The sequence below is a fragment of the Pagrus major genome, chromosome 16, assembly GCF_040436345.1.
Source record: "Pagrus major chromosome 16, Pma_NU_1.0".
Lineage (NCBI taxonomy): Eukaryota > Metazoa > Chordata > Actinopteri > Spariformes > Sparidae > Pagrus > Pagrus major.
The window spans coordinates 15451160-15466562 of NC_133230.1; the positions used below are offsets into that span (position 1 = coordinate 15451160).

At 41.1% G+C, this 15403-nt stretch overlaps 1 protein-coding gene across 3 annotated transcripts in view; it reads left to right on the plus strand.

Annotated features, from left to right (window-relative positions):
* LOC141010579 (sodium bicarbonate cotransporter 3-like) overlaps positions 1 to 15403 on the plus strand; it is a 42716-nt gene that overhangs the window by 21141 nt on the left and 6172 nt on the right. For 2 of the 3 annotated variants that reach the window (XM_073483612.1, XM_073483614.1), the window contains exons 4-18: positions 7 to 145; positions 953 to 1113; positions 1206 to 1394; positions 6087 to 6202; positions 7010 to 7167; positions 7819 to 7906; positions 8125 to 8271; positions 8669 to 8775; positions 10334 to 10508; positions 11599 to 11732; positions 11912 to 12157; positions 13193 to 13298; positions 13588 to 13749; positions 14284 to 14397; positions 14782 to 14943. In XM_073483612.1, coding sequence (XP_073339713.1) covers positions 7 to 145; positions 953 to 1113; positions 1206 to 1394; positions 6087 to 6202; positions 7010 to 7167; positions 7819 to 7906; positions 8125 to 8271; positions 8669 to 8775; positions 10334 to 10508; positions 11599 to 11732; positions 11912 to 12157; positions 13193 to 13298; positions 13588 to 13749; positions 14284 to 14397; positions 14782 to 14943 — 2204 coding nt within the window. The remainder of the gene's footprint in view (positions 1 to 6; positions 146 to 952; positions 1114 to 1205; positions 1395 to 6086; positions 6203 to 7009; positions 7168 to 7818; positions 7907 to 8124; positions 8272 to 8668; positions 8776 to 10333; positions 10509 to 11598; positions 11733 to 11911; positions 12158 to 13192; positions 13299 to 13587; positions 13750 to 14283; positions 14398 to 14781; positions 14944 to 15403) is intronic. The other variant, XM_073483613.1, reaches the window with a different exon arrangement.

A 15403-nucleotide genomic window follows, 5' to 3' on the forward strand; every position in this document is an offset into this window, starting at 1 on the left:
GTGCAGACACACCATCCCAGCGGGTCCAGTTCATCCTGGGTACAGAGGACGATGACCTCGAGCACGTCCCCCATGACCTCTTCACTGAGCTGGATGAGCTCTCCTTCAGAGATGGCACTGCCACTGAATGGAAGGAGACTGCCAGGTCAGGACATGATGCATGAGCATGATGACAACTACATAAAGTGAAAGAAATACAGAATTCGATAGCTCTGTTGACTTTTTGTACAACTTTTTGGGATCTTTAATGCTTCTACGTAATAGCTTTGTAGCATAATCATAGAATTAAATCATTAGGAGTTAACTGGAAATGTATATGTGACTGTGAAAATATCTAATACTATAAATAGGGCAAGAGCCGTTTAGAGCCTGACATTTTCATGATAATGAAGTTTTTAATTATAATTTATTTCCTCTCCTTCAATTAATGTATTTTATTAAGTTACTGTAATGAAAGAGAATTGTCTATATCGATGTAAAGTGTGATTTTGAAGCTGTGTTTAATGTAGCCATTAGAATATTAAGCATTCCTTTTTTACAAGCCAGTCTCCATTAGAGATGGAGACTAGGCTCACAAGGTCAAAAAACTTAAGCAGGGTTGGTTTTTTATTTATTTATTTTTTTTGTTACCAAGGACTGGAAGTTTTTATAATCATAATGGTGACTTGACTTGGCTAGGTGTTCAGAGATTGTTCTATTACTAATAGAACTTGTGTCAAGTAAAGAGACAGATTTGGAGCATGAGTCATCCAGTGCTTTAGTGTGCACTCTGAAAAGTTAGATTTGAATTTTTCTGAGGAAAAATGTGGCTGGGGGATATGAGCAGGAACAGCATGCCACTGAACTACAATGCAGCTCATGTTTATTTTTTTGTTAAATATAATTTGTGTATTCGAGTAAACTATTTGGGTCTGTGTGTGAGAATGTGTGTGCTCTTGGTGTTTATCTACAGATGGCTGAAGTTTGAAGAGGATGTGGAAGATGGCGGGGAGAGGTGGAGTAAGCCTTATGTGGCTACCTTGTCACTACACAGTTTATTTGAACTGCGAAGCTGCATACTCAATGGCACAGTCATGCTGGATATGAGAGCCAACAGTATTGAGGAAATTGCAGGTAAATCTGAAACTACTCATCAAAATCACATTTTAAGATATGTTTTTTTCTTACTGTGTTTATGTCCCTGCTCATGCCTTTGTACAACTCAGACATGGTGATAGACAGCATGGTGGCAACGGGCCAGCTGAGGGAGGATTTGCGCGCCAAGGTGCGGGAAGCCATGCTGAAGAAACACCACCACCAGAATGAGAGAAAGCTCAGCAATCGCATCCCTCTGGTGCGCTCCATTGCTGACATAGGCAAGAAACATTCTGACCCACTCTTGCTTGAAAAAAACGGTGAGATCCTGTGCACTCGCATTTCTTTTTCCTCCATATTTTCCATCACTGAGGACCTGCTCCTAAAAATCCACTGTTCAAATCCCTCAATGCCAGCGTAGAAGGTGGATGGTAAAAGTGAGTAAAATCTAGAGAATGATCTATATTGAAGCAGTCGGTCCCCTTAGTGAAAGAGAAATCTGGGTGCTAGTGACTGTGCTAACCTGTATGGCTGGCCTGGCTTGGGGTTTGAATTAATGATTGTTTTCACTCCATAGGGTGACACTCAGGAAATATTGCTTTACCTGCAACTGGAGTCAGCATCGTGTTTTTTGTTTTTTTTGACTAGGCATGCCCACAGTGGTGTTAATGTATGGTGTGCATAAGATCTTGGGTCCCAGCCTGAGGTTTAAGAATGAAAGAAAAATATCACTTTCTCCACTTCTGTGCTTGTGGTTCTTGTTGGGCTTGCATTTTCATATCATTAAACCTCAAATGCAAATATGAAAGGTTGAAAGTATATATTTCAGGTTGATGGTTGCTGATGGTAATAATTGAACTGTGAAAGATGTATGTGCTGTGTAGAATGTATGACTGGTCTGTTGTGGTAGAGCACATGTTTGCTTAGAGTGCACATCGTGCTAACTCATACTCTCCTGCATGCAAGCCTCTCTGAAGTCATGCTGTATGATTGGTTTGTTTGGTGTTGAGTAAGAAAAGTTGTTTGGCCCTTGCAGACCCTCCTACATGCCTCACTGAATCATTCTTAGTGTCTTCTGCACACAATCATGCTTTTCGCTCACGTTTATGCAAGCACAAATCTCTCTAACGACACCTCTGCCACGCTCTTGCTGCCCACCCTCTCTGGCTGCATCTCCTCCAGATACCATCACCGTGATGTACTCCTACTTCATATGTTTTTCCTCTCTGCTCCATCCCTTATTCCTTTTTCTCCTCCGTCTCCTTTCCCTCCTTTTCTCTCTCCCTTCTCCTATCCCCTTTTTACCTTTGTCTCCTCTGTTAGGAGAGGGCCTGTCCTCTTCACGCCTCTCTCTCCACAAGCCAGGGGCAGCCTCCTCTGTCTCCAACCTCTCCCAGAGACGAGAGTCAAGAGTCTCCGTCCTGCTCAACCATCTCCTGCCCTCTTCTTCCTCCAACAGTGGGCCCTCCCCAGGCCCCTCACCCCTCTCCACCCCTCAAAGTACCCCTTCTACCTTCCGGCGCTCCTCCCCAAGCCCACCACGCGCCCATGGCGCAGGTCTTGGCCCTCAAGGTATCCCTGAGGTGGTGGTATCGCCTCCAGAGGATGACGATCCACCAAACTCCACTGAAGAAGAGGCAGCATCACCACAGCTCAGCCGGCGAGCATCCTTGGCATCCCAGGGCCTCGAGCTGCTGCCCTTAGAAGGCAAATATCTGTGTAGCCTAGCCTGCCAGTGTGAGTCACGGCTTGAACAGAGAACACTAGCACTAGCATGAAAGCTCTGCTCCCTGTTAACTTCCAACCCTGCAGCCATCTCATCAATAACCCACAGCAAGGCTGATTTGCTAAGATGCTTTTTCCACTGTATTTATTCACAAAGTTTTTGACACTAGTCTGTCTTCCGCCTCATGATTCTTTCTTCTCTCTCTTCTCAGTTTCTGTCTATTCCACTAACCCATTCTTTTCTGCTTATACAGTATCTGTTTCTTGCTGCGCTTTTGACTTTCTATACTTTTTGTTTCTCTACTTCTTTGCTCTCTCCTTACACATTTTCAAGATATTCCTCAGCATCGATGCCTTGCTTGGCCCTTCCTCTCTTCACACCTCCTTCATTTTGTTTGCATGGCTGCCTTCCAAAATGTTTTTGGTCCGTCTTTTTCCCATTCTGCACCATGGGTCCTGAATTTATTTGGCACAATCTACCTCATCTCACTCTTCTCAGTATGACCGGTCATGGTTATTTAGCTCTCACCACTGATCACACTTTGACTCATTTAGGTCAATTACATTTTGGATTTGGCTTTCATATATTTCAATCACTGTATTAAAAAAATGCCCTGGTCTCTAGTACAGATATTGTGGATAAGCTCGGGACATCCCTAGCTGTTAAGTCCTTATGTTTTTGTTATGGTGTATGACGTAGAAACTGACATAGTACATACTGTTTTATATGCAGATATAAATATCATTCAGCGTGTGCTTTTCCCAACGCATCATTTGGCTCCCATGCTGTTCCTCCTCATCAATTCCTAAGTATAAACATTCTTTTACCTGATAGAGTGAGGTCCACTTGTGCCAGCGGCACGACTAAATATAAGCCTGAGACCAGAGTGAGTGCGTTGGTACTGTATGTACTATCATATTGGCCCCTACAGTGACTTTTTGTTCTTCCAAAACCAAGTCTTGTCAGTTTATTATTAGACTGTGTGTGCGTATGAGTGTGTGCGTCTGTGTTTGTCTCACTCTGGGAATGGCTCCATTCCAAAGTATGGGTTATTAGAACCAGCGGTCACGTGGTGGAAGCTGAATCTGAAAGGTTGGGGTGGTCTTATTATAGCTTACAAGCTTCTGTAATTGTACCCCCTTCAAGGAAAATACAGTTTTTCCCAAGAAGAACTAAGCGTCTTGACATGAGTATGGGGTTTCAAGCATGTATAATTTGACATTAATAAAATTGCAAGCTGTAAAAACTGCACTGTGGTACAGCAGTGACTTAAAAACCATGTATTGAACAGAGGGATAGTGTCAGACAGTAAAATGCCCGAATGTGTCTTTTAGAGTAATTTTTCTAGATGCCAGTAAAAGCCAGGCTTACAGGTTTATACGGAAATGTGTCAGTGCGTTTTAGACATGTACTGTAGTGATACTGAGTTGACCGCAGGCTATTTATATATCTACATGTCATGGACCCGTTGAGTATGAAGTCATGGGTAGAATACCTGCGCAGAGGGCATCGAGGGAATCACTGGTATACTCGCTCCATATGGCCCTACTTAAAGGTGAAGTAGGTGTTCCTGGCGAAAGACAGCTGACCATTGAGTCATATTATATTCGATATACCAATAGTTGAGTCTCATTCCTAGCTCGTCAAATACCGATCCTTTGGGTTAACAATCAACCATCTTACTCCAGAATCACCTAATTCACCTTTAAGAGCTTTACAAATCTCAAGTGATTATCCTTGTCATTAGCATCAACTGGGCTACCAGGCCATTTTAAGACGATAACCCAGTGACATAATGCTTGCAATCTGATGCTTGTAGTCTGAGTCTTTGTAAAGTATAATGTTATTTGTGGACAGAACTATAGGTTAGCAGCACCAGACCAAGCTCAATACACACATACGTCTGTAAAGAAAAATATAAATTGATGTCATCTTTTATCAGAGAAGTCCCAATCTGCATAAAAGTCAGAAAATCTGTGTAATTTCAGTTATTTATGTTACTATTTAGCATATGAAAGAGGTAGTTCTGTGACGCCACAGTTTAAAAGGCTGGTGTGGGGGAGCATTCCAGGGCTTAGCCTTCCTGAATGAAGTGTGTTGGCGGACGCAACCTAAACTAATCCCTCCCTTATTCCAAGAGGCTTTGTCGGGTATGTGAGCAATCATGCTCCTGTTCAGCATGTCACAGTTACCCAGCATCCACTGGGGTTACTCCAGGGTACAGTTCAAGGGTACGGATCACTGGCCCAACCACATGCTGATAGAAATGGACATTTTAATTTTGAGTGTGGATTGATTGATGAGAATGCTGCTTGGGTCTTTATGAATGTATTTTGTTTGACATTGGTTGGATTACTTCCTGATGTCAAAATGAGAAATGTGTTAATGTAGATGAGAGAAGAAGGAAAACCTGGTAAAAGAAATGTTACATCATAATTTCAGGGGATAGTATACATAATGCTATCCTTTGATCCCAAAACATTACTCTGTCATTTCATCCTCCGCTCTCATGTCACCTTAAGTGCTAGCGTTTCCTGTATCTGGTATGGCTCAAATCACATAAGCAATGTTGAAGTGTGAAGCCAATTATGCTGAGAAATACTAGAGCTTCCACACTTGAAGGTGCTGAAGTCTGAGGAAGGTGACCTGTCAGGCATATCAAACACACGCACTCACCTTTAGCTCAGGCAGAGCTGACATGAATTTGAGCTAAGCAGGACTGACTTAAGCACCAGAGTAATGAGCTCAACAGACAGGGATCAACCAGCAACAGTGCTTTTTTGAAATATATCCCGACGTGAAGACATCACAGTGTTGCAGCTCTAGAAAGTAGTCAACACATCCAGAAAGTAATAGCTGTGGTGGAAGAATTATTTTTACTTGCAGCCAAAAATGTGAAAAATATTAACAGCAAATACAACCTTTGAACATTTCAGCTACTTTGTTGATACTTCTGTCAGTTCTATTTTAACTATGTTGACAAAAGCGTGACTACAGGGTTTTGTGTCAGGTTTAATTGACAAATCAAAAAGTAAAACACCTGTGAACTTTCCTCGCGTTTAATGAGCCCATACCATGAAGTAGAAAATACCTTGATCATTTTTTCCTAGTTCTTCAAATCTGAGAGAAGAATGAAGACAAACTGCTTTTAAAAATGTCATTGCTAATGTTTTTCACGGGGGAAACCACACTGCTATTCGCGACCGGTCTTTGCTTCTCCTGTACTTACACGGTGTCCATCACTGTTTCCTCTCTCCTGCTCTTCCTCTCCCCTTCTCCCTACCAGGACCACTGGTGTCTCCAAACTCTGTCCCAAACAACCTGGATGGCAACAAGGCAGTGGAGAGGAGGCCGTCCAAAGTAGGGGTCAGTAGAGAAAGCAGCAGTGTCGACTTCAGCAAGGTAACCTAACCACAGTACTGAGCATAGAAACAGTCCATCATGGTGGAAGGGCCTGTCGGTTCATCAGTGTCTGGACTTCCACAGACATTTCAGTGGTCTGTGTTGAAAACTGCCTGTATGAGCCACCATCACATTACCCATCTGCCCTTTCCGTCTGGGCTCAATAGTAAGCATCTTCAGTTGTTGCTCCACCTGTAAAGGACTAAGAATTGATAACCAAAGTAAAAGTCTCTTGTAGTTATGTAACTGTGTAGTTTTAAGAATTCCTCCCTCGCATGGCCTCCGTTCATCCCACTATTTTGTAGTTCCTCATCCATTAAATAAAATGGCAGGCCGCCATAAGTAACTATCGTTACAAAACCATCCATTACGACTGCCAAAAACTAAGGTGCAGTGTTTATATGACTCATAGTATACAAAAGAGGGATGAAGGCACAGTCTTTTTCTACACAGAGATAAAGAAACCGTAGCCATGCTCAGAGCTGTGTTTAGCATAGCGCATAAGAAATATTTATTCAGGAACAAGAAGATATGCTTCACAGTAACCGACATCTTTGCTCAGTACTTTGTAGTTGTTAATGTAGCTATTAACTCGCCTTTCATTCATTCATTATCATAGAACCCAAACGACCTGCTGGCATCTTACACACACTCTGCTTCCTCATCTGTTTGCATGTGTGTTTTTGTAAAATAGTCCCTCATTCTTTTTCTTGTAACTGTCTCTTCTTTCTCTCTATTTTCTGCCTGTGTAATATTAGCATATGTCTATATCTGATTCTTAAATTTCATTGGTTCCATTGGTTTCAGGTGGACATGAATTTCATGAAAAAGATTCCTCCAGGCGCCGAAGCTTCCAACGTACTGGTGGGAGAAGTGGACTTCCTGGAGAAGCCCATAATTGCTTTTGTACGACTCTCCCCTGCAGTCCTTATCACAGGGCTCACAGAGGTTCCTGTGCCCACGAGGTACACTTATTAGGAAATTAATGTTGTCATGATAAAGACTTTTATTTCAAACCTGCTCAATAAAAGTCACCAACTTTAACAGGTTATTATACTCAGCAGTATCAGGTTATTATACTCGGCACGCAGCAATTTAATTCAAATCCCTATTCACATGGGACTGAAATGAGTAGGGGATTTACTGTGGATCTTACTGTGGTCATGTGCCAACGACCCTGTTTTCCATGTATGTAATCTATTAAGATTAAGAGTCCAAAGCCACGCAAGTCGTCCTGTGTAGCTCTAATGCTCATTACACATCAGGATTCAAAATAGTGGCTTCAAGAAATGGACAGACAACTTAAGTTTTGTTTCACACTTAAAAATACAACTTTTAGGGAGGGAGGGAAATTGTTTTGATTTGGCCTTAGCATGCCATACACATTCCTGCTGACAGTTTCAGTCAATTCCACTTGTCAACAATGGCAGTAACACACCACAAAATATGAAATATAGGTGCCAAAATATTAAAAAATAAGCTCTGCAATAGAGGTAACCTATAGAGAGAAATTAATATTAATTTAACCGCCGGAGGGTAACTTTAACCAAATACAGTTCAACATTAAGGTCAGTGTTATTCATTGTGAATTTCATGATTATTTGTCTTGTTTAAAGGTTTCTTTTCCTGCTTTTGGGTCCTCATGGCAAAGGGCCGCAGTACCATGAGATTGGCAGATCCATGGCTACACTAATGACAGATGAGGTGAGTGAAAGAAAAGGCTTTGACATGTCTTAAAACTGCATTGAAAACTATGCATTCAGTTTGGTTTTTAATGGGATATAAGATGCATGCTGGGTTGGTAAATTTTTAATTGGTATTCTGCCCACTTCTTGACCAAACGCAAATGATTTTTGGCCTTGCTGTGAACCATAGAATATTTCAGAGACGTTTAGTAATTCCTAATAATTTTCAATATGTAGATTTTCCACGATGTGGCATACAAGGCCAAAGACCGAACAGATCTCCTCTCGGGGATAGATGAGTTCCTAGATCAAGTGACTGTCTTGCCTCCTGGAGAATGGGACCCCACAATCCGGATTGAGCCCCCCAAAAATGTCCCATCTCAGGTAAGTGATTGTCTCTGGCAAATACTGTTTAATGTCTGAATAATAATTACAAAGGTGGGTTTTTATGTTTTAAACTTGTTATAATATAATTGAAGAAATTGCCATATACGTAAAACATACAGAAATCTGTCAGGGAGTCAGGAGTTTTAGTGTAGAGATCATTACCTCGCTGCATACTAACGAATAACCAGTGTACTAACACAGTATACACTTAACAGACCTCAAATACTGTCTATAAGTCAGAAACTGACTGACTTCAGTCACTTGTATGTACTCTATTTCTGTGCACCACTATAATCACAGTGAGAGTGCCCCCTCATGGATTTAAAGAAAAATGACAGCAAAGCAATTGAATTGCATACAACTTTATAATATTTAAATATCCTTTGACATGCAGCTGAAGAGGAAGAGACCGTCCAAGCCCAACGGCACTGCGTCTCCAGCTGGAGAGCTAGAAAATGAAGAGGACCATCACGCAGGGCCTGAGCTGCAAAGGACTGGGAGGTGAGTTTTACACTTTTACATGACCACCATTGACTGAGCAAGACCCTACTTACTCCAGTAATCTCCACTGATGTCACTTGTGTTAGCGAGCAAATAAATATTTGATGATTAAAGTGTTTCCTAATTGAATTAACAAATTCATAGCACAAGTAGGCATGTTTAATGCATCGCATTGATTATGTTGAGAGTGCCTCTTGTTCACAAGAGCGTTCCAGAGAAATCTCATATGATAAGGTAAGGAGCCATTTGTGGTTACAATAATAAGAATTTCCTTGCTGCAAAGGCGCCAAAATTTTGATTTGATTTCACTTTATTGTTAGAATTTTTTTTATAATTTGTCTCAAGACGTACACGGTTTCACATATATAACAAAACACAAAATTTAACCAAATAAAAATGAACAAATAAAGATGACATGAATTACAAGACATCATCAAAAGGGTTCTTACAGTGTTTGTTTTTTCCTGACAGCAATACTGCTTGAAATGTGTTAGAGCGGAGTCATCTCTGCTATACTCTGAGAACCTCAGATGCTGACATTTATGGATAACTCATGCTGGGTCTCTCGAGCCCGGGCCACACAGCGAGGAGAATGTGTTTATTTGAAACCTCAGACACGCACACAAACACACACACTCTGCACACATACACATCAGTTGGGAGGCACTGTATTATTTACAGATTCACTCTCCTTTTCACCGCTACTATAAAAGGGAGGCAGGGAGGGAGCAACTGGGGGACAGAAGAATGGATGAAAGTGCAAGAAGCTAATGTAAAGAGAAAGCTATTAGAAACAGGGGGCTGTATATAGAAGAGACAGCACGGATTGTGGTGGCAGGCAATAGAGGTTATTCCAGAGGTGTGGTGGAAAGAAAATGAAAGAAGACCTCAGAGCAGAGCATTTGGACAGGTGTCAGAGGAAAAAAGAGAGGATATAGTCAGTGAGAAATGGAATCTCTCAAAGGCAAAGTAAAGAGAGGCAGAAACAGAGAAGGCTGGTTGGAAAGGTATTCACTTTAGCAGGTGTAGCATTTGTCTTCATACACACACTGTGGAGAATAATTTGGACTCAGCAGCAAGATCTCAGTGCCATCTAGGTTTTGGGGTTGAATATATAAAGATACACACTCAGCTTTAACACTGCCAGTGTGCTGGCAAACAAGAACAAAAATCAACATCGTTATTGCAAAATTACAGTTTGAATAGCTTTATTATCACTCTGCAAAATGATTCCAACTATCAAAAGAACAACAGGAAGACTCTATTGAATGTAAAACATAATAAGAATGGCAATTTACGTGGTCATAGTGTCAAGAGACTTTAATGATAATGAAGTGCATATTAAATATAGTAAATGCTACTTGGTACCTAGACCACTGATGCCTTTGCACTATTTTTTAATTCAATTCCTGAAATAATCTCAGTGGAATTAAAAGATGGATTAATGCATCATATTAACAGCGTTTTTTGTGGCCATTAAATGAATGTGTGACTCTTCCTATTCCCCTACTACTATTTAAAAATATAAAGATTATAAACAACCTCCCTCCTCTTGCAGGATATTTGGTGGTCTGGTTCTGGACGTCAAGCGGAAGTTACCGTTCTATTGGAGTGACATCAGAGACTCCTTCAGTCTGCAGTGTCTAGCCTCCATCCTGTTCCTCTACTGCGCCTGCATGTCCCCTGTCATCACATTTGGAGGTCTGCTTGGGGAGGCAACAAAGGGCAACATAGTGAGTACCAAAGCTTGGCAGGTTAAAGTCAGCACTGGGGATCAAACCCTGAAACCCTGGTCAGGAATACAGAATCTTGTACAATTTGACTGCCATACAAGAGTAGGTAAGAAAAGAGTCTTGTGCTGACAATTTAAATGGATGTCGTCATGGTATTGTGACTGACTGACAGTGAAGTTCCCCAGAATCTGCAAGTTAAAGCAAAAAGTCAAAGATGTGTCCCTGAACCACTGTGTGCAATAAGAGTGCTTTCTTATACCATTAACATTAAGACCATTAAATGCAGATGTGATGATCTGCATTCAAAAAGTGTACTAAAGAACACACATCCAAACATGATAAATACAAGGTTGTGTACAGAAATACAAGTAAAAAATGTCTCCACGCTCAATAATGCTCTCAAGAACATTTATTACCACCATGTGATTGGTCAGGTGCCTAAATACAGTCTATCCCAGTCATAGCCATCAGTGCTGTTTCTCAAGGAGGAAACACATTTTCTGACTGCCCTATTTCATCCACTTTTTTTAAAGCAGGTCATTCAGTATGTCAAGAAAAGTCATCATAATCTTTCACCTACTTCACCATGCTATTACATACTCATTTTTGTGGATGTCTTTCACTGTCAGGTCTTCATTCACTGTCCAGGATAAGATATGATGATTATCCAGCCTCTCATTAATTTTCAAGGTCTTCTATACATTGTCTCTCTCTTTTTATTGCTTCACCTCTCTCTCGGTTTGCCTCTCTCTTCTTTTTACCCTGACGTCCTTACTAGGTCAGGGGACTGTTGGCATAGGCACAGTTTGCTAGCTGGTGCGTGTGATGTGTCTGAGTAAACTCAACAGGCCAAGGCTTTTAAACAGAGATATGACTTTGGACAAGTCAGCAAGGCGGAAACATTTTTATGTTTATTTCGCCTCTCAGACGCGGCCCATAATGTCTGTTTAATCAGAACTCTCTCTGTTCTTGTCGGGGTTTCTTCTACACTTCTCTCTTTTCTCCTTCAGCCTTTCCCTCTCTATCCTCCTTTGTGTTGTTTTACCTCCTTCATCCCTCCTCATTCCTTCCTTCTCCTCTGTGTCTACAGAGTGCCATAGAGTCTCTGTTCGGGGCCTCAATGACAGGAGTAGCATACTCCCTCTTCGCAGGCCAGCCCCTCACTATTCTTGGCAGCACAGGACCTGTTTTAGTGTTTGAGAAGATTCTCTTCAAGTTCTGCAAGTAAGTTCAAGCAAGTGTGCTATTCCTGTGACATATTGAAATAATCAAAATACTTATGACTGCATATTATACAGCATTTTAAAAGTTTATTTTCTAATGAATTCCAGTTGTCGAATACCCCTAATTTGTATACCTGTGTCCATCCTCCTCAATGTAACCTTTTTTTCTGTATTTCCCAGTGACTACGGCCTGTCCTACCTGTCGCTGCGGACAAGCATCGGTCTGTGGACAGCCTTCCTGTGTTTGGTCCTGGTGGCCACAGATGCTAGCTCCCTGGTCTGCTACATCACCCGATTCACAGAGGAGGCATTCGCTGCACTCATCTGCATAATCTTCATCTACGAAGCTCTGGAGAAGCTCTTTCACCTGGGAGAACACTACCCTGTCAACATGCACAACGACTTGGATAACCTTACCCTGTATTCGTGAGTACTGGGGGGGGGGATTTTTCTTTTTTTTAGTTAGACCCCAACCAAATCTAAAAACAAGAAACTTCTATGTTTTCATGTGACTTCAGAAGATTTATTTGTTTGACTATGTTCACCATATTTATATACAGTTTCATTTTGAATATTTGCTTAGTAATGCATAACATCTATTAAAAGGTAATCATCGATACTGGTGCAAACATGTCTTTTTTAATACACTATTCTCGTCAGGCTGTAGGCCTGCCACGGTAATCAATGTTGCCGGCGTTACAAACAACGATTACATTACTTGCCTACTGCCACCATAAACTGCTGCAGGTGTCTGCTCCAAGCCGCAGCGGGGCCGGCACCTGTCACCTGTAGCTCTTCATCTAACAACTCTTTCTTGTTCCATTACTCCCACAGACTAAATAAAACTATATATACATATTTATATATGTGCTGTCAACAAATGTCGAAAATGAACGTTGTTTTGCTCTGTAGACACATTTTTTGATGAACCATAGCATTAAACAATGACAATCTTTCCAAACACATTGCATTTCCTGTGTCTAATAAAAGAAAGCTTGTGTTTTGCCAGTTACATGCCTTCAAATGTGAAGCTGTCGAATGACCTGTTTGGTTTGCATTAGCAGTATCTTTAACACAGATAGTGAGTTCTGGTGAGCTGGTGTACCAGGGATTACTGGTGTGTTGTCCCAAGTTTATTAGTCAGTGGGAAAATTCCATCACTGTGGCACCCTATCAGGATGTCATGTTAAGTGCTATAGGTTTATTAGGCCCACATAAATATTATTCCGTTAAGAGCACACTGTTCTTGTTGCTGAAAACTGTAATTGTAGTGGCTTGAGCTGCTCACAGTACAAGTCTTCCCCTGAGCTGAAATGAAAATTACCCCCTTGCGAAATAACACATTTAAAAACAACTTATGCCAGTAGATTTGCTGCAGCCTGTGGTTTTAATCAACCCAAGTTTTTCGCACCTTAAGTTAAGCATATGTACTTTGCTTAGCGTTTGTTCTCTTGTCCACAGGTGTGAGTGCTCTCCACCAGCCAACACCACTGAAAAGCTCATCCAGCAGTGGAACGGGACAGGATACAGCCCAGACTCCATCCCCTGGAGCAGCCTCAGTGTTTCGGTGAGACAAGCACACAGTGATTTCCAGTGTGGTATGTGGGATTCACTCCCACACTTAAAATGTGTAGGATGTAATGAGCAAACCGACGTCAGTCAGCTTTGTACATACTTTCTTGCACTTACTGAAACTCACTAAATCATACAGATGAACACTAATGCCCAATCGTGCTACTACTTGTATCACCACCATAACCATGGTGCCAAACAACCTGCTGCCAAACCCACTGTCAGTAAAGGAGCAGCTTATCAATTCATGTCACAGTAATCACCTAATACTAATTTTTCTGTAGATGTGCAAGAAACTCCATGGGGAGTTTGTGGGTCCTGCCTGTGGTCATCATGGGCCTTACATCCCAGATGTTCTCTTTTGGTCCATCATCCTCTTCTTCACCACCTTCTTCCTGTCCTCCTTCCTTAAGCAGTTTAAGACAGAGAGATATTTTCCCACTAAGGTGAGATGTTTTGTCTTTTGTTTGTCATGTGTTGTCTTGTTATACTACAGTTTAAACATCTAACCCTTGACCAACATAAAGTCCTGTAACGCCTTATATCACTGGTACAAAATAAATATCAAAAATCCACCTCTAAATCCACCTCTAAATAGGGTGTTTTTTCAACATCTCAGTGCATGCATAGTGTGTAGATCTAGCTGAAAACATCTCAGACTGTGTAAATGTTTACATTGACTCAGACTCAATGTACTGAAAAAAAAAATCTTCTTGCATCCTCCCACACAGTACCCGCTGTCCATTATCACATTTTGTCCTGTGTGGGAAGCTTCTGGTATTGTCTGAATTGTTATGCTTTTACTGTTGACACAAATGTAATTATCACTGTGGTAGATCTCTGACAGTGACCTGAAATAAAAGACTGTATTTATATTTTAGCAGCTCTTCTATTTTGTGACTGTGTGTGTATCAGTGACAGTAGAAAGTTATGTTAATGCCCAGCTGCATGTGTTGCTCGCTTGTGTCTATGTTTTGTAGGTGCGATCCACTATCAGTGACTTTGCTGTGTTTATAACCATCATGATCATGGTGCTGGTGGACTATCTAATGGGAATCCCCTCTCCTAAACTGAATGTCCCTGACCGCTTTGAGGTAGGCATCTATTCCATCACGTCTTTTCTATATACATAAATACATCTTCTTTTGGAAGCAAAAGTATATTCTTTCCTGGTTTTTCAAAAGGAAACTCTCACTCAGATGTTAGCCCCCCCATCCCCAGGATTTTTAGAGTAGCTTAGAAAAATAACATTTTGTTGCTACAAAATACATATTTTGACTTAATTTGAATGTTCAGATTTGAATACATAAGGAACACTACAGAGAAGCAGAATGCCAGAATGATGTAGAAACTTCAAATAAATAAATAAATAACGGACCCGCTCTTTAAAAAATGTCATTTTCACATTATCAAATACTTTCAACTGATTTTATGCCTAATATACTAAATGTAGAACATCCCTGCCTTTTTTACTGCAGCCAACTTCAAAGAACCGAGGTTGGCTGATGGACCCGTTAGGTGGAAACCCCTGGTGGACGCTGCTGGTGGCCGCACTTCCCGCCCTGCTCTGCACCATCCTCATCTTTATGGACCAGCAAATCACTGCAGTCATCATCAACCGCAAGGAGCACAAGCTCAAGGTCAGACGTGCCTGCGTGCCGTTTGGTAGTGTTATAGTATCCTTAATGATTTTTCTAGTTTTGTCTGCGGTGTCTATCCCTTATTTAATATCCTGCAGTGCAACCTGTAGCTTTGCAGCATGTAAGACTTATCAGGGAAGATATTGTCATTATTTGAATTTTCAGTATATTTCAGTATATAAAGTTATGTAAGTTTAACAGGAATTAAACTGTATTATAGTTAAAACTCAATCTGTGGTTGCAATGTTAATAAAATGAATGCAATCTGCTTTTCATCTTGACTGCAGCCCTGACATGTGACCTGCAAAGACTTTATTTTGTAAAACATCATGGGCTCTATTTCTGTCTGTCTGTTTTAAATTTTCTCTAAACTTGTTGCTCATGTGTGCTGCCTCCAGCTTACTCTCTCTCTATCTCTAATACTCTCTGTTCCTCTGTAGCTCATTCATCTCTCAACAGC